The sequence below is a fragment of the Oryza glaberrima genome, chromosome 8 (assembly GCF_000147395.1).
Source record: "Oryza glaberrima chromosome 8, OglaRS2, whole genome shotgun sequence".
NCBI lineage: Eukaryota > Viridiplantae > Streptophyta > Magnoliopsida > Poales > Poaceae > Oryza > Oryza glaberrima.
This window is the reverse complement of record NC_068333.1, coordinates 945,672-964,847: the sequence shown is the minus strand read 5'-3', so window position 1 is coordinate 964,847 and position 19,176 is coordinate 945,672. Positions and strand designations below refer to the sequence as shown.

Below are 19,176 nucleotides of genomic sequence, written 5' to 3'. Positions count from 1 at the left end.
GGTCTTGACCCACCAGCTGTAGGATCGAGGAGGCCGACTAAAGGGGGGGTGAATAGGCGGTTTTAAAACTTAATGGCACTTAAACAAAACTAACCTAAGTTGCTAGGCAAGGTGAGGTGCAAGGTTAACTAAGCAACTAAGTTAAGTTTTGCAAACCTAAGTGATATGGGCTCAAATATGTCTCTATGAATGTAAATAGCACAAATGTAAATGCAACAAATAAATGAGACAAGAGACAAGAAATTTTTCACCGAGGTTCGGAAACTCGCCGGTTTCCTAATCCCCGTTGAGGCGAGCCCAACTCCACCGCTCAACCACGAAGCCACCGCACGCCCCCTTCGTCAAGGGGTGGGTAAGGCGGGTGCCGGCCCACGGAGAGGACTACCCAAGCCTCGATCACTCGGGGTAGTTCTTCCTTCACTCCGAAGGTGGTGAACTCCAAACCACTCACAAACGGTGCCGGGCCTCCTCTACAATCTCCTCGGAGAGGTCACCGGGCAACACCTCCACAAGCCGTCTAGGAGGCGGCAACCTCCAAGAGTAACAAGTCTAGGATGCTTGCCGAGGATGATCAAGTGCCACACTAGCTATAACAATGAAGCAATGCACTTGGATTGGCTTAACTCACTCTCTAACACCTCACTAGATAAACTAAGTGCACAAGGGTGTGAGAGCTCTTGCAAGGGTTCAAGATAATGCAATGGAGTGCCAAAACCTTACCCTTGCTGGTGGGGAGTGGGTATATATACTCCCAACCACCAAAACTAGCCGTTGGAACCGAAATCCCCAACTTTGTGCTCTGTCGGTCAGACCACTGTTGTGAGGCCGGTCAGACCGGACTACTTTGTAACGGCTAGAAAACTAGCCATTACAGGGTAATCATTGAGCCCACTCAACCTGGCCGGTCTGACCGCAGTGTAGTAGCCGGTCAGACCGTCCACGGCTCGGTCAGACCGCCATCGGCTCGGTCTGACCGGTTGCGGCTCTGGCGGCTCTGTATCGCCACCAAAAACCAGACCAGTGCAACAGACCAGTGGGGCCGGTCAGACCGGCCTTATCACGCCGGTCAGACCGGCTAACAGACCCGGTCAGACCGGCCTAAGGCCCACGGTCAGACCACAGGTCACTTTTCAGCTCAACCGACCGTTAGTAAAACGGCGATATCTCTTGACTCGGGTCTCGGAATTTGGCGTTCTTGGACTCTATGGAAAGCTTATTCAAAGGGCCATCAAACCCATGAAAAATCCATCCAAGAAACACAACTTAAGTCAAGGATAAAGGGCTCACACTCCAAAGGATATCCACCGGACATACCCACAAGATGTCACTCACTCCTATTGGACATGCCCACTTCTCTCTTGGTTTAGGACTTGAGAAAACTCATCACACTTGGTTAGACAAGCCCACAAAATGCACCTACATGCATATGAACTAATATGGCACAAGATCATCCACAAGCTCGCTTCATAGACCCCTCTTGATAGTACGGCGTCTATCTAGCAAATCCGGTCTACACCAAACACCAAGACCGGGAAAAGACTAAGAAAACATTCTTAGCTACATTATACCTTTGCCTTGCGCCATCCATCTTGGGGTCAAGCTTGAGCCGAGATCAACACTTGTGACCATCCGGTTGAACCATGTTTATGCCGAGGTCTTGTCCATCCTTTGTCAAGACTTTATTATCATCACAAGCTTGACTTCATTCTTGCCAACATGACGATGTCCTTGGCTTGGTGACCACTAACCCATGGTGTCATTCATTAGCCTCATCGTAGTGGGACCTATTCCTTTTCACACCTCAAAGGAGAACATTAGTCTCAACAAATCGGTTGTTATCCTTCACTTAATGACCAACCGGTTGCATATGAAAGATATGGATATGTTTGTTGAGTATTCATTAACATCACAAGTTTCATATACTCGTATGCAAGCTCAAGCGCAAAGATCCGATATAAATAATAGGTGAACAACATGGATCTAGAACATGCACAATAAATGTATAGGATTTGCTCCCCCTAAATATATGCATACAAATAAATATACAAGAGATGCAAGTGTATGCATAATTAGAGAATGACCAATGGGGGTTTATCCTATACATATAGAGAAGGCATATGTAGTAATGATGTAGACCAACATAAAACATATACCTTCATGATCTCCATGTTCTCAATGTAAATGAGACTAAATAAGATAACATTCGAGTAAACATTAGTCTCACACTTATATATCAATAACATGGAAATCATATATATGAACCTATCAAAAAGTAGGAGATAAGAAGTAGTACATATCGTTTTATCTCCATGCATTTCATCCTTGTCATGATTAAGGTCCATCACAAAAGAATGCATGTCTTCCACATCTCATTATCGGGAAATAACCTAGTAGACAACTTATGCAAAAGAGAGGTTAATCCCATAAACATCGGTTTATCATCTATCACCAAAGTAACAATTACACAAATTGTTTAATCCAAGATCTTTCAATCTTTTCTCTCTTTGGTGATGGATAATAACCCGATATAAACAATATAGAGAGATGAGATGAAAAATGATTTCAAATCAAGATAGAAATCTTATAATAAACAAAATATAGAATAAGCTCCCCCTCAAGATGTGCATACATATGGATATGAAGGAACGCATATGCACATAATCAATAAAGATCAAATAGGAAGCTCACACTATATTTTGGATCCACAAGAGAGACCAAGTTAGAATATGTGAAGTTTAATACATACCTCTCATCATTTTTACTTTCATATCCAAATGAGACTAGTTAAAGAAAGGCTCATAAAAACGTTAGTCTCATATAATTATATTTGTCATTAATCACCGAAACCAAATTAAGGCACTTGAACTTACACCAGCCCATGACGACGTGCTCGCCAGATGCAGGTGCGGGTGGTGGCGGACTTCAGGACGACGGAGAGGGAGGTCGTGGCCATAGCGGCCACCGTGGCATCTTCGGCCATGGGGGAGGGAAGGGATGGATCGGATGCGGGTTCGGGCGGTTGCGGGCTCTAGCTCGTCGGAGAGAGAGGCCGCGGCCATGGCGCTTGCCACGGCGTCTTCGGCTACGGGGGAAGGGAGGGTTTGGGAGGAGGCAGCGATGGAGGCCGCTCCAGCACCCACCCTCCTGCCCGCCGCCGCTTCAGGTCTCACCTACCCTGCAGAAAGGCGAAGAGGAAAGAAAGAGAAAGAAAGAGAGAGAGAGGAGGAAGAAGGGGATGAGAGAATAGGTGGGCCCCACGATTTGTTTTTGAATGACAAATGTGTCCCATATATAATTTTTAATTCTACTGCCACATAAGCGCCACGTCAAAACGCCACGTGTGACGAAGACTAGGTCAACACCTGTCACATCCTAAAAATCCTAAAAATATAAATTGTTGTTTAATTGGAATTATTAGAATTGATTTTAAAAGTCTTGAAGAGAAGATCTAATTTTAAATAATAAATTCCAATATAAAGTGGGGCCAGATAAAATTTCATTAAATACTTTGCTTAATTCTATAATTCCTAGATTTTTCTGGGATTTATTTGAGCTAAGGAAGTATTTTTAATAAATGGAATTGCATTTCATGAATAATTTAAATTGAAAAAGGTTTTAAAAAGTCTCTTTTGGCTTTGGGCCGAAAGTCGGCCCAAAACCTTCTCTCTCTCCTCCTCGGCCCAAGCCGGCCCGCAGCCGCCGCTCGCGCGCGCGTCCGCTCGCTGACAGGTGGGGCCCGCCTGTCAGGGTCGTCGTCTTCCTCCCGACGAAACCCTAGCCGCGCCGCGCCGCCGCCGCCATTCCAATCCGGCCGATCCTTTCCGTTTCCGATGAAATCGATAGAGGGGAAATGATCTTCTCGATCTCCTCTATCTTTTCTCTTTTGGAATCATCGGCTAAAATCGTTTGGAAAGCGGAGGATTCGATCTCGAATCGGATTCGTCTCTCTCTCCCGAACCCTAACCTTTCCTTCGCGTCGCCGGTCGCCGTGGGCCTTCGCCGCCGCCTCCTTGCCCCTTTAAAAGGATCCCCGGTGTCTCCGCTACCCGTCGCCACCCTCGCCTTCGTCTCTCGCCGCCCGTAGCGCCCTAGCACCGTGTAGCTTAGCGCCGCCGTCGCCGCCGTCGCTCCAGCCGTGCGCCGCCGTCGCTCCGGTCGTCGCCGTCGCTCGGGAAGGCCGCCGTCGTGGTCGCCGTCGCGTCGCCGTCCTCGTCCGCCCCTCCGCCGTCGCTGTCGACCGCCGGAACTCCGTCACCGTCGTCCAGCCGAAGGTTGCCGCCGCTTCTTCCTCGTCGCCGACGTCGTCCGGTCATCGTCCGCCGTCGCTTTGGTCGCCGATGAGTTCGCCGTGCCGCCCGCAACCCGTAGAGGCTTTCCGTTCGCGCTGTCGTGCCGTGGTTCGCCGGCGAGCTCGCGCGGTTCGGTCGCCGCCGGTGGTGACGTCATCGCCGACGTCATCGATGCCGTCCGCCGTGATCCGGCCGTGGACCGGTCGATCTCGACCGTTCGTTTTGGATGGATCGATCTCGGCCGTCCAATCTCGTGAACCGCCGCCGTGCACTCGGTCCACCGCAAACCCTAGCCGCTGACGCAATAAATCCTCTTTTCCTTTTCAAAAATAATTCATTATTGCGTCATAATTCAATCAAAATCCATATAAGTGTTTTAATCCGATTTAATCTTTGAAAATTCATAACTAATTCATCTTAGCTCGGATTTAGTTGGTTCAAGTTTCTAAATTTTTCTAAAATTGAGATTTACATGTTAAAAATATCCACATGTATTGTTCATGCTTGTTTATGTGCTGTTTGGGTGATTTTGCTCTTTTCTCTTTAGATTACGACGTTTCCGGAGAGTCCGTTTTCGCAGGAGAAGAATTTGAAGAGTTCCGAGGCCAGCAAGGCAAGTCACACAGATCCCAAACGACCCTTTGAGCATGTTGATCCCGTTTGAAGCTATTGTTTCTATTCAACTATTGCATTTATTTTCGAATGTCATTGGGTGGAGTTAACCTATGGTTTGTTATAGCCCCTTTGTTCTTGATTACTTTATTCCTTGATACCTTGGGTTATTATAAATTGACTAGTTGAGCTTTATATATTGGTTCAGCTAGATATTAGATGTGATTGCTTAGCCATGCTTAGAAACATTAGCACACTATTGGGATAACTTTTAATTCACTAATATTTAATGATGGCTTAATGATAGCTCATGATGGTTAATCATGATTAGTTAATTAATTGATTTGCCAACTAAAACCTGATAATGGTGGGTTGTGAGCACATGGTTTTGATGGTCGTGCTCATGACAATTAAGGACCGGTTCACGAGTTTCGGTTGTGAAACATTAACCGTGCCAACCACAAGCCAGCGTGGGCAACGGTTTTAACTTTTGTATAGCATGGTTCGTTGCGGGGCACCAGACTGAGAAGTGGCGGAGATAAGCCCACGGGGGTCGCTGGGGAGTCCATGCCTTGTTTATAAGGGGGTGATTATGATCCAGGAACGGTGCGCTGTGGTGGATTGTGTTGTGCGAGGGGTACTATCACAGCTCCTTTCTGAGGTACCGTGGTGGTATTGAGGCACATGGTGACATGTTGTGGGGCTGTGTCTTGTGGGTACAGTGGTACACCTCTGGCCAGAGTAAAACTATTCGAATAGCCGTGCCCGCGGTTATGGGCGGGTCTAACAATGTCTTTCGTGATTAGTCTCACACCTCTCATCATAATGAAAGATGCTATAACTGGTAATAATTTGATTAGCTCCTAATTAGAATGGTATATTCCTGGTTTGGAGATAGAACTGTGCAGCCGGGTTGGTTGTTCAGAATGGTTGGACCTATGCAACAGGGTATGTTGTATAGCGTTGGATTAATATTGTTTAATTATTACTTATCTGTTTTATTAAATTCTGAAATGTTTATTAAATGCTGTTTATGCAAATGAAACCCTACTATGCCGTCCTTTGTTATCCTGTGCACTTGTATATTTGCTGCGTGGCTTGCTGAGTATGTCATATACTCACCTTGCAATCATTCATCAGAGGAGGAGCTCTACAGTGATGCTGATGGTGTGGAGGATTAGGTGTAGCCCTGGTCAAACTGCCTGTGGAGTGGAGTCGTCTGCGCCGTTTATCTTATTTTCCGCTGCTTAGATCTTTATTGATTGAGAGGAACTATCTACCTCTGTAATGACATTTTATTCGCTTATTAATTAGAGTAATAATTGTACTCTATTATCAATTTGTTATTGTGTGCCTCGGCTGATTCCTGGACGAGGGTTCATACACATGTAAGCGTTTGGAATTTTGGATAGAAATTCCGGGCGTGACAACACCACCACGTAAAGTGCCATGTCAGCGAAACCGCTCTGCAAAACCGCCGAGGGAGTCAGATTGTACTGGTTTTAACAGTTTAGAGGGTCAAGATATCTGGTTTTGCGGTTCAGGGTTACGGATTAGATTCAGGTAACTTTTAAAGGAGTCAAAGTGAACCATTCCGATCATATCCAACCTTTACTGGAGGGAGCTAAAGTGAACTTATTCCCAACTGAAAACTGTCCCGCCTTTACTTGATGGGCCTGTAAATTTCCAGCCTAAACACGTTGATGGGCCTGAATGGAGGAAGCCCATCGAGATGACGGCATGCTGGGCCGGATGTGAGATTGACGGCCCACCAGCGGCCGCATCACCAACCCCACGTTCCTCCTCGCCCTCGCGAGATCGATCCCCCACTTTGTTCCCCACCACAGCAAGCGCAACGCGCAAAGAGGCAGACGCGCAGCTGAGGAGGAGAAGCGCACGCAGCCACCGCGAGATCTCCTCACCTCCATCTCCATCTCCATCTCCATCTCCGGCGGCGAGATCCCCACCGAATCGGATCGGATCGGATCATGGGGGGGAAGGAGCTGAGCGAGGAGCAGGTGGCGTCGATGCGGGAGGCGTTCTCCCTCTTCGACACCGACGGCGACGGCCGGATCGCGCCGTCGGAGCTCGGCGTCCTGATGCGCTCCCTCGGCGGGAACCCCACCCAGGCGCAGCTCCGCGACATCGCCGCGCAGGAGAAGCTCACCGCGCCCTTCGACTTCCCGCGCTTCCTCGACCTCATGCGCGCCCACCTCCGCCCCGAGCCCTTCGACCGCCCGCTCCGCGACGCCTTCCGCGTCCTCGACAAGGACGCCTCCGGCACCGTCTCCGTCGCCGACCTCCGCCACGTCCTCACCTCCATCGGCGAGAAGCTTGAGCCCCACGAGTTCGACGAGTGGATCCGCGAGGTCGACGTCGCCCCCGACGGCACCATCCGCTACGACGACTTCATCCGCCGCATCGTCGCCAAATAATTTGTCATTTCTGGTTTTCTCCCCTCTCTCCCTCTCTCTCCCCCTCTCAGGATCCACAGTTTGACACATAATAACTCTCTCTTGCTTGTCGTTTCCTTACCTATCATGTGATCTCTCCTGATTTGTGCTTTGCTTGCTCTCTATTTTGTGTTTTCATTCCGGTGTGATTTGGACAACCTAGGGTTTGGATAATGGTGTGATTAATCGATTGATGGATGGATCTGATTAATGATGCTTTGCGTTTCGCTCTGTTCAATACTGCAATGTAAATTGTGGATCTATCTATCATTCAAAATATGTGGATCTGGCTTATTATCGGAAAAGAAATGACGTGATTTGTGGCTTATTGATGTTACTATTATCACTGCAATTGTTTACTACATCCTACCACATTCCTGAAAACTTCAATTTCCAGGGAGCTGTAGGACCTATCTCATTGCCGGATTTTAGTTATTACTTCCTCCGTTTCACAAAGTAAGTCATTCTAGCATTTCCCACATTCATATTGATGTTAATTTAACATCAATATGAATGTGGGAAATGCTAGAATGACTTACTTTGTGAAACGGAGGGAGTACATTGGCAGTTTTTTTGTTTCCATTTGTATTTCAACTTGTTGGTTAATACTATGGATCATTTAATGTACTGTCGCCCGCAACGGTAATGTTGCATTTCAAATTTAGCCATGTTTTAAGCTACCAGTTAGTATAATCAATTATGTAATAATATATGCAGAAGAAGCAATTACATTACCGCTCGATTTGCTTGTGATGCAGGAAACATGGTTTAGTTTTGTTGGAGCATTTCTTTCAAGAAATATATTTCAGCTTTAACAGTGAGTAATCCAGTAGAACTCTATCGATTAAACATAAAGTACTCCATGAGTGGTCATTGATTTGCTCCTATTTCACTGTTCTTGTTTAGATTGTCCTTTTCTGATACACAAAGCTATAATCTAGTGATATTGGAAATATTCCCATAGTTCTACCTCCCTGCAAGACCGATGGTTGTTTTAGCTTCATTGGGTTCGTTTATTCTTCCACTAAACCGATTTCACCAATCAATAGTGTTAGTCTTCTGATAATGAGCCTGTCTAGTAAAATTGTAAAATCATATTAGTCCCATGCTGCCATTCTTGTTTAGAGTTTAGATACTCCTTTTTACAAGCATGATGCTAGATTGCTAATACAGTAATACCTGTAAGTTTTCCATTTCACTTGAAACTCCACAATTAATTTACATCTTTCCTCATTCCTCTCTTATCTGGCTTTTCAATCACGGGAACTCTGCTATGTCCTTAATATCTTCCCTCCAAGCATTTGCATCCCTGTCAAAATCTCTACAACTCGTAAACCACCTTGGTAACCTTCGTTTAAGACCTTGTTTGTAATTGATATTAACTCGATCTGTTGCTTATCCATGTGGTTTGCGATACCTTCTAGAAAACTGAGATACTGGTGGATTCATAACCATCTAGAAAACTGAGATATTGGTGGATTCATTGGCCCAACAAAATACATTAAGTTTAGTCATGGACAATTGTTACTCTCCCCTTGACAACTAAAATAGCCTGTGGAGTTCAGGATGTAAAGAGATCATAGATGTAGACTTAGTTGGATATAGGATATACAAGCTCTTTTAACTTTTAGACAAGTTTTGTTTACATGTGCCGGTGAGAGAAAAGAAGTAATGAACAGTAGGTTCCCTTGTGCAAAATAAAACTGAATGAAAAGAAAAATGCACTGTTCATGTTCATAGTTTCTGTTTTTCTACTCCCCCTCCTCTTCTCAGGATCCACAGTTTTGACACACAATAACTCTCTGGTCTGTTGTTTCCTTACCTATCATGTGATCTCTCTTTATTTTCATTTACGCTTTGCTTGCTCCCTCCTACTTCGTTTTGTGCTTTCTTTTCGGTGTGATTTGGATAATCTAGGGTCTGTATAGTGGTATGATTAATCGATTGATGGATGGATATGATTAATGATGCTTTGTTTCGCTCTCTGCAATGTAAATTGTGGATCTATCAATCATCCAAAATATGTGAATCTGGTGTATGGCCATGCTTGTTTCCTTATTATCACAAAACAGATGGCGTGATTTGTGGCATTTTGATGTTACTATGATCGTCGTAATTGTTTACATCCTATCGTTCCTGAAAACTTAAATTTCCACGGAGCAGTAGGACCTATCTCATTACCTGATTTTAGTATTGGCATTTTCTGTTCATATTTCAGCTCGCTGATTAATACTATGGGATCATTGACAAGGGGGCCTTCAATTAATGTATTGTCGCCCACAATGGTAATGTTGTGCTTCAAATTTGGCCATGTTTCAAGCTGCAAGTTAATATAATCAATTAATTAGTAATATACACACATAAAAAAAAAGGAATTACATTAGCCTAGCTCGATTTGCTTGTGATACAAGAAACATGGTTTAATTTCGTTGGAACATTTATTCTTTCATGAAACATATTTATGATGAATATGTTGGTCTGGCTTTAACAGTGAGTAATCAGTGAACTTTATCAATTAAACAGAAAGTGATTTTTGAGTGGTCATTGGTTTGTTCCCATTTCACTCACAGAGCTAGTGTAGTGGAATGGGAAATATTCCCATGGTTCTACTTCCCTGCAATACCGGTTATTGTTTTAGTTACGTTGGTTTCTTTTATTCTTCCACTAGTCTGTTGATAATGTGCTTTTTTAGTAATAATTTATTTAGTCCCATGCTGCAGTTCTCCTTTTGTTCAAGCATGATGCTAGATTGCTACTACAGTAATAACTGGGGGTTTTCCATTTACGTGAAAAAACTTCACAAATAATTTACATCTTTCCCAATCAGATATGCTTAATATCCCCCCCCCCCCCCCCCAAAAAAAAAAACATTTTAATCCCTATCAAGATCTCTAAGGCTTATGAACCATCTTTGTAACCTTTGTTTAAGACCTTTGACTTTGTTCATATAGGTTAAATCCTGTTCCTGATCCATGGGGTTTTTTATACCTTCTAGCAAACTGAGATATTGGTGGGTTCCTTGGCCCAGCACAACACATTATTAGTTTAGACATGGAAAATTGTTACTATCCTTTTGGCAGCTAAAAGAGCAGATTTAAAGAGATCATAAATGCGGATTTAGTTGGATATAGGAAATACAAGCTCTTTTAACTTTTAGATAAGTTCTGCTGACATGTGCTGGTGAGAGAAAATAACTAATGAACAGTAGGTTCCCTTGTGCCTAACAAAGCTGAATGAAAAAGCAAAATGCACTATTCATGCTCCATACTAATAAGATGCACGCTCCGATTCATCTGTCTCATAAATGTGCAAGCCCATGCATTGGATATCTACCACCCACTCCGTTATACAATGTAAGATTTTCTAGCATTGTCCACATTTATAAAGATGTTAATGAATCTAGATATTCATATGTGTCTAGATTCATTAACATCTATATGAAGTAGATCAAATCAAGCATTGGCTCCTAGCAACTGTCTTACATTCAAGGATCAAGCTGTAGGTGAGCTGCTTGTTGCCCTGTCTGATGTTTTCTAAGTCAGCAGATTTGTTTGGCAGCTAGATGCATGAGCTTCGGCACTGGCTATCTTTTTCGTTGATTCTGGAATCACATTCTGCTGCTGCCGTCGTGCACGCTGCACAGCACAGCGTTTATTCATTCTTTGCTCTGAAGTTTTAACTATGGTGCCTTGGCACAATGTAAAAAGAATTGCACGGTAATATATGCAAAAAAAAAAAGGAATTACATCAGCCTAGCTCGATTTGCGTGTGATACAAGAAACATGGCTTAATTTCGTTGGAGCATTTCTCCTGTCATGAAACATATTTCTTGAATATGTTGGTCCAGCTTTAACAGTGAGTAATCCAGTAGAACTATATCAATTAAACAGAAATTGCTTTTTGAATGGTCATTGATTTGCCCCCCATTTCACTCACAGAGCTATAATCTAGTGAAATGGGAAGTATTCCCATAATTCCACTTCCATGCAACACTGATGGTTGTTTAGTTACATTGGGTACTTTTATTCTTCCACTAAATTGATTTCACCAATTAATTGTGCTAATCTGTTGATAATGTGCTTTTTTAGTAAAAAAAAAGTCCCACGCTGCAGTTCTTGTTCAGAGTTTAGATACTCCTTTTTCTCATGCATAATGCTAATTGTTCGTACAGTAATACCTGGATGTTTTCCATTTACTTGAAACTCCACAATCAATTTACAACTTTCCCAATCCTCTTGTATTCAGCTTTTCGTTTACGTGGAAACTCTACTATATGCTTAATATCTCCCCCTAAGCATTTGCATCTCTGCCAAGATCTCTAAGGCTCATGAACCATCATGGTAGCCTTCGTTTAAGACTTATTTGACTTAATTGATGTGAGTTCAATCATGTTCCTGATCCATGGGGTTTATGATACCTTCTACTCCCTCCGTTTTATATTATAAGACTTTCTAGCATTATCCACATTCATATAGAATTGGCTATACGACACCGGAGATAATATTTTATAATTTCCAAGTCAAAATAGGTGATAAATTTTTTGAAATGGCAAAATCGCCCCTGATACGGAGCGCCTTTGCCGCCTCACGCATGGCCACCTCTTGCTCGCGCTCCACCCGCTGCCCTGGCTGCCGCCGGCCCCGTCTGCGGCTGCCTCCTGTTCACGCTCCACGCCACCGCTGCCGACGAGGAGAAGGAGGAGGATGGCAGCGGCGCATCAGCCATCACCGTAGTGGCAAGATCTCCCGACGGACCTACTGGGGCTTGTGCTCCTCCACCTCCCGCCCCTCCTCGACCACGTCCGCCTCTACGCCGTTACAATGTAATTATACTTCGACGGTTTTTTTATAGATACTCCATTTCCAAAATAATAAAAAGGAGCCTCCAAGATTAGGCGCTTACTGGGCTGAAACATCTCACGCAATGGGCCTTAACGCGCGATGGCCCGGCCCATAATGGCGCAGCCCTAGCATCCCATCCCCAGCGCCGCCAGCGCACTATAAGTAGCACCCCAAAACCCTAGCCCGCACCTCTCCATCCTACCGCCCGCTCGCGCCCCTCTCGCCCTCGCGCGCCGCCGCCGCCGCCGCCGCCCGCCGTCGCCGGAGCTAAACCCCTCGACGCCGCCATGGGGCGCATGCACAGCCGCGGGTAATCCCCCTCTCTCCCTCTTCTCCGGCGTGTAATTGTTTGGCTCTAGTGGTTTCTCCTCTCTGGTCTAATGGCGGCGGCTGCGCTGCGGTGCGGTGGTGCAGGAAGGGTATCTCGTCGTCGGCGCTGCCGTACAAGAGGACTCCCCCGAGCTGGCTCAAGACCGCCGCCTCCGATGTGGGTGCCTTCTCCTTCCTCTCCCTCTCTCGATTGGCTCTCTTCCATTTGGTTCGATTTGTGGGGTGGGGGGTTTCCGGATTCTGACTCCGTTGGGTTGGTTGGTTCGTATCGTAGGTGGAGGAGATGATCATGAAGGCCGCGAAGAAGGGTCAGATGCCGTCGCAGATCGGCGTGGTGCTCCGTGACCAGCACGGAATCCCCCTCGTCAAGAGCGTCACCGGCAGCAAGATCCTCCGCATCCTCAAGGCCCACGGTGAGATCTCCCTCCCTGTGATTTCTTCCATTGATTGATGCACCGTGCGTTTGTGTGCTGATGATTTGTGTGGTTTGATTGGTGGGTAGGGCTTGCCCCGGAGATCCCGGAGGACCTATACTTCTTGATCAAGAAGGCTGTTGCTATTAGGAAGCACTTGGAGAGGAACAGGAAGGACAAGGACTCCAAGTTCAGGCTTATTCTTGTTGAGAGCAGGATCCACCGCCTCGCCCGCTACTATAAGCGCACAAAGAAGCTCCCACCCACCTGGAAGTAGTAAGTCACATTGCCCATATGGCCATTTCCTCTTGTTGTTCCTACAATTCTTTGATTATGCTATGTATGTAGTACGATTTTAAAGTAGTCTGTGCTGTGAAAACTAGAAATGGTCGTAGATAGTTGTACTTAATTAATGGGCATAAGCAGTGTGTGATGATGGTTACCTGTGAGACCTTATCACACTTTCCGTTGAATTCGTATGTGCCTGATGAATCCATGTGGAATTGGTCTTGAATAACTAGTTAGCTGTTCCTTTGTTGTGATATTATTGCCTGATTACTATTGAGAATGACATAATAACATGAGTTGTGAGACTACTATGAGTTCACTTAGGCCAATCTTTTGTGAAATGATGTTGGCTACACTGTATATATATATCAGAATCAACAAGTATAATAGAGTACATGTTTTTCCAAGCTAAATTTCACTTGCTATATAATCTGTTGTCTTAGGTGTGCTGTCTGCATCTATGGTGCATTCTCGTTTAGCCCAACTTATACACTAACAGTGATTTCCTTTCTTAGTTCTTTTTTTTACTAAATTTGTCTCTTTGGAATACTGGCCTAATTAACCTGGTCACTTTGTTAATTGCTTTTTATCTCTTAATTTAGTTAAAGCTATTCACAACATGTGTGTTTGATAACTAGTTGATTCTCGTAATCTCCCTTAATAGCTGCTAACAACAATTATTTTTATGCAGTGAGTCAACCACGGCCAGCACTCTGGTGGCCTAAGAGAACACTGGCGTGCTCTTAGATGCTTCGATATGGACCTGGTTCTAGAAATCAATTTATGTACTGCTTTGAGTTTGGAGCGAGTTAGACGTGGACAAGAAACTGCAAGTTTTTCTATGTTTACTCGGGGGATCCTATAAACCATTTTTGGTTTCACAATTCTGTCTGTTAAACATGCATCGGTATTTTGTTATTTACAATTAGCTGTTACCTTACCATAATGTTCGGCATCGTTTGCATCCAGCTCTATCCCGTACTTTGGTATTGTGTTTGAACTCATCGTACGATGTTAGTTCATAATTCTGGTTGATCGAGGCTAATTTGCTCTCAAGCGCTTCTCATAGAACTTTTCACAATATTTGTGAGAGAAATCCGGTGCTATGAATATCTTATTTGTGCGACTATTTGTCGATTGGTTCACTCACGCTGCAACAGATTAGGTTTGGATAAGTGTTTTTTCACTTTTTATTGAAGGTGTTTTTCTTTTGGTGTTTAAGCAAACTCGGCTAGACCAAAATACGTGCTCCCTCGCGCTTTTCCGCTCTCTTATCCTCTTCGTTGGTGTCATCTCATAGCATCATTGTCTTTGCATCATCTGATACGTCAAAGTCTCCACCTGTGATCTCATAATGTACTGTTGCAACACCGATGATCATGTGAACTGCTAACTTTTGCCAGAAAATTGAAATATGCAATACCTTTTAACTGTCAATACGGTTTGGGCTGTTTTACGCTTCGACTCAATGCTGCAATACTCAACCAAGATAGTTAATCTTTAACATGCTCTAGCCGATACGCTATGAATCAATAATTGATTTCATAATCAACTGTCTCATGAGCCAATATTGCTTATCTTCCTTCCTCCCCATTATGCCATCTCCTCGAGTCACATGTAATAAGTTTCTAAATAGCGTTTGCTATTGTGGAAAATCCATGACTACTGCTGCGTCCAGGTCGAGACTGAAATCAACGATCAAGAACGTTGTGGTTGCCATATTGCTTGTATTATGTATCTATACGGGTGAAGTGATTGTTTGAGTATGACATATGGATTGATTTGCAAAGCTTTTGAAGCCATAGCAAACTCAAATTATATTGTGATTTCTCTCCGCCGCCACAAGCATTCTCTGTTCTGCTTTTCTATCGTTCGTGTTCTGATCTTGAGAATAATCCTCCATCATTCGTGTTCTGATCTTGGTTTTTGTTGGTGGTCATCCCCTCCATCTGTTCAGTGCATGCTACCACACCACCGCTAGTCAACTCATGATTGCTATTGCCGGTAGCCAAACATAAATTGATAGTAATTTGGATCGGATATGTAATACTCTATTTTTCTGAAGAAGACATTGGTGCCAATTTAAATCACACTAATGACTAAGTGCTGTAGTGTGAAATTTGAAGCTTGAACTTGTGTTGTGTCATCCATTTTGTTAGTTATTTGCTTGAATATTTTGTTTTTTCTTAGCATGTAATGAATAATATTGTACTTCTTTTTTAAATGGTGGTCACAGTTTTACTACTCCCTCCGTCCCAAAAAGACTCGATTCCTGGGTTTTCGTATCCAACGTTTGACTATCCGTCTTATATAAATTTTTTTTATGATTAGTATTTTTATTATTGTTAGATGATAAAATATGAATAATATTTTATGCGTGACTTATCTTTTTAAAAATTTTTTATAATTTTTTCAAATAAGACGGACGATCAAACGTTGGACACGAAAACCCAGGAATTGAGTTATTTTGGGACGGAGTGAGTATGTTTTAAAGAAGTCATGGAATATTGTGTGCAATAGCGTTTTGCTATTCGCTATATCAACCCGAATATGCTAAAACCTTGTTACCCACTATTTAGAACCTTGGCCGTAAGAAGGGTTGAATAGTGCTCATCATTAGTGATGGGGATATGGTTTAATGTCATCTAACACGAAAAGGTTGAATTGTTTCGTGTTTGTTTATGTATTATAATCCAATGTTGTTCTAATCGATTAAAAATCTATCTAGACATATTTCAAAGTTTCTAGTTGGAAATTGATTCTTCGCATTGGATCACAATCCGTGACTTTGTACAGTATTGGCGTTTTATATCTCAATTGATTTAGTCTCTAAAATGGTTAACTTTATTTAATTGTGCAGGGTTAGATTTTAGTTTAAAAATTTGGCCCACCTATTACTAATAAGCTGGCATTTTTGGTCCTGCAAAGATGTGATACCGATATACATAAAGAGATAATTTCCCTTTGGGCCATGTTTTATTGTCAAAGTTTTACTTTGTATCACCCTTTATCTAATCTTTTCACTTTCGACTAGGTAACTTTAGCTTTGTTGCACAATGGACCACCCCAAAACACATTTTCATTTTTTCGATGACTTCGAGCAAATTGTTAACGGCATGCCAGCAAACTTTCATACCTATATGCATGACATACTTTTGTCGAAAGAGACGCTAGACATCACAAGCGAAAAGAGTTAGGGTAGTTCATTGTGCAACAAAGGCAAAGTTATCTAGTCGAAAGCGAAAATATTACGTACAGGGTGGTCCAAAGTGAAACTTTGGTAATAAAACATGGCCCAAAGTGCAATTCACTCATACACAAAATAAGGTGGATTTGGATCTAAAAATACACTTTCGGGAGGACTGAATTGTAAATACACTCACATAAGTAGCCACCCCAAACCCTAGCCTTACCCCTTCTCTCTCGCGCCGCCACCCCGCTCACTACTCGCTCTTCCCGCCGCCGCCGCCTCATCCGCCGCGCAGTCGCCAACCGCCGTCGCCGGTCGCCGTCGCCAAATTCCCCACTGCCACCATGGGGCGTATGCACAGCCGCGGGTATCCTTTCCTCTTCTTCCTCATCCCCTTTTACTATAGTATTCTTGGTCTAGTGAAATCTCTGTTCTAATGGCGGCTACTCGACGGTGTGTGGGCGCAGGAAGGGCATCTCGTCGTCGGCGATTCCGTACAAGAGGACTCCCCCAAGCTGGGTCAAGACCGCCGCCGCCGATGTGAGGGCCTCCTCATCTCCTGGATTCTTTGATTCGATTTGGTTTTTTTCCATTCCCTTTTCACGGTGATTTTGATACGGTTTGTGTGCGTCGGTTCTTGGTAGGTGGAGGAGATGATCATGAAGGCCGCGAAGAAGGGCCAGATGCCGTCGCAGATCGGCGTGGTGCTCCGTGACCAGCACGGAATCCCCCTCGTCAAGAGCGTCACCGGCAGCAAGATCCTCCGCATCCTCAAGGCCCATGGTGAGAATGAGATTTACCCCCAATTCTCACACTCAATTACCATCGCTCGACGCCTTGTGTGTGTTAATGTGGAGATATGTCTGTGTGTGATGGTGGGTAGGTCTTGCGCCGGAGATCCCGGAGGACCTGTACTTCCTGATCAAGAAGGCTGTTGCTATTAGGAAGCATTTGGAGAGGAACAGGAAGGACAAGGACTCCAAGTTTAGGCTCATCCTTGTTGAGAGCAGGATCCACCGCCTCGCTCGCTACTACAAGCGCACCAAGAAGCTCCCGCCCACCTGGAAGTAGTAAGTTACACCTCGCCCACTTGTTTGTATTGTTTGTTAGTTGTTTAATTGTTAGTCACATATAACTTTACTAGTGTGCTGTTCTTAGTTAGGTTCAGCTTGTAGCAGTTCTGTGCATTCAGCGATTTATCATATTTATTTCAACTGCTAATAAGAACCCAACAATTGTGAATTGTGATTTTTTGTTTAGTAGAACTACATACCAGCTCAGTGCTGTATGTTTGAACTACTTTCAAGCTCCTTAAGGAATTGTATTGTAGACGATGTTCTGCTGCAGGCTTGTTTGTACATGTTTAGCCCATTTGGAGCCTGTTTGAGAATTTTGATCATGTTTTTCTACAGAAAATATTATGAACACTGCGTATTGTTTGATACATAAGAATTTTACTGGAAGATATTGGTTTGTACATAATACTGTTGTTTGACATGTTTTGGAGGAAGAGGAACATATTGATATGTACAGAAAATGATGTGATTTTACTGCTACTCGTTCTGAACTCCTACTACTGGGTTAGGTCTTTAAGCTAGCTAAGCGATCTGATTCTATCAGTTAGTTATATTTTACTGATAATTAGATTTTGACTTTGGCATTCATACATTAATATGTCATGAAAAGGCTAGCATCCATTATGCCTGTCAAATACGCAGATATTTTATGAAAAAACTGTCTTCTGAAATTTGATGTTCCTTATTGTTTCAAATTTGTTAGGACGGTATGACTCCTATCAAGAATGATATTTCTTATGTGCTAGGAGATAACAGTAATCAAGAACACTAATTCTATAGTTGCAAAAGGCTGAGATTGTGTTGCTTTTATTTTTGGGTACTCTAAACAATATTACAAAATTCAATGAAGATGAGAATATGCTTAATTAAAGGTGCTTTGTAGCTGCACTTGTGTTGGTGGTATTGTCATAGTATGCTTTGTTTTCTTAAGCTCGACATTTTCTTTGTAGTTATGTTTCTTTGCTTATGGGTGAGTATGCTGATGCTCGCAGTCTAATGACTTGTTCAACTTACATATAGATATACATGCATTCTACTCTTGCTGATTTAGTAGCTTTTTTTTCCATATATACACGCTGGTAGGTGTTAATGCCGAATGCCTGAATGATTGTGTTTGTTTTGTTATATTAACAATTTTGATTCAGTCATAGTGTAATATTTATATGTGGCTGACAAATTCCTTGTTTTCTGCAGTGAGTCGACCACAGCCAGCACTCTGGTGGCCTAGAGAGAGAGCTCTGCTTCTGCTGTGCTCCTTGCTGCTTCAAGCTTAGCTTGTTCTAGGAATGGATTTTATTTATGTAGCGCATTATGAGTCTTGAGACAAGCAGGAGCTGCTAATTTTCCTTTGTCTGGAGAATGCCATAAAACCCTTATGCATTCAATATTCTGAACGTTAAACTTCTAGTAATGTGCATCGAGATTTTGTTTATTATAATCATTCTGTACTCTAAATTGTTTGCTGTGGTCTGTCCTGTGTGATTTGCGTTGATTTTAAGGAGAGTGATACTATTTTCAGCTTCAGGTTTGAGTAAGTTGTTTAAATCGTTAAAACCAAACTTGAGGCGCTATTTTTCTAAATTTAGATGCCATATTATGATTCTGCCTGTACTCAGTGAAATGATTCTGACTAGAACAAAAACAAGCTGTTTGTTCCTCAGAATCATTTCATCAGACTAGAGTA

The 19,176-nt window shown here is 43.4% G+C and overlaps 3 protein-coding genes across 3 annotated transcripts; all 3 read left to right on the top strand.

The window, feature by feature from the left end:
• The first annotated feature begins 6,730 nt into the window (after positions 1-6,730).
• On the top strand, positions 6,731-7,682 carry LOC127781432 (probable calcium-binding protein CML7). Its single transcript, XM_052308386.1, has one exon. The coding sequence runs from the start codon at positions 6,890-6,892 to the stop codon at positions 7,334-7,336; it is 447 nt and encodes a 148-aa protein (XP_052164346.1). The 5' UTR covers positions 6,731-6,889; the 3' UTR covers positions 7,337-7,682.
• A 4,697-nt stretch (positions 7,683-12,379) lies between these two features.
• On the top strand, positions 12,380-14,172 carry LOC127781430 (40S ribosomal protein S13-2). The gene is made up of 5 exons (XM_052308384.1): positions 12,380-12,505; positions 12,610-12,682; positions 12,800-12,938; positions 13,028-13,214; positions 13,918-14,172. Exons 1-5 carry the CDS (start codon positions 12,483-12,485, stop codon positions 13,949-13,951), a joined length of 456 nt encoding a protein of 151 aa, XP_052164344.1. The 5' UTR covers positions 12,380-12,482; the 3' UTR covers positions 13,952-14,172.
• Positions 14,173-16,631: 2,459 nt separating this feature from the next.
• On the top strand, positions 16,632-18,930 carry LOC127781431 (40S ribosomal protein S13-1). Its single transcript, XM_052308385.1, has 5 exons — positions 16,632-16,783; positions 16,884-16,956; positions 17,061-17,199; positions 17,300-17,486; positions 18,687-18,930. The coding sequence occupies exons 1-5, from the start codon at positions 16,761-16,763 to the stop codon at positions 18,718-18,720; spliced, it is 456 nt and encodes a 151-aa protein (XP_052164345.1). The 5' UTR covers positions 16,632-16,760; the 3' UTR covers positions 18,721-18,930.
• The last annotated feature ends 246 nt before the right edge of the window (positions 18,931-19,176 follow it).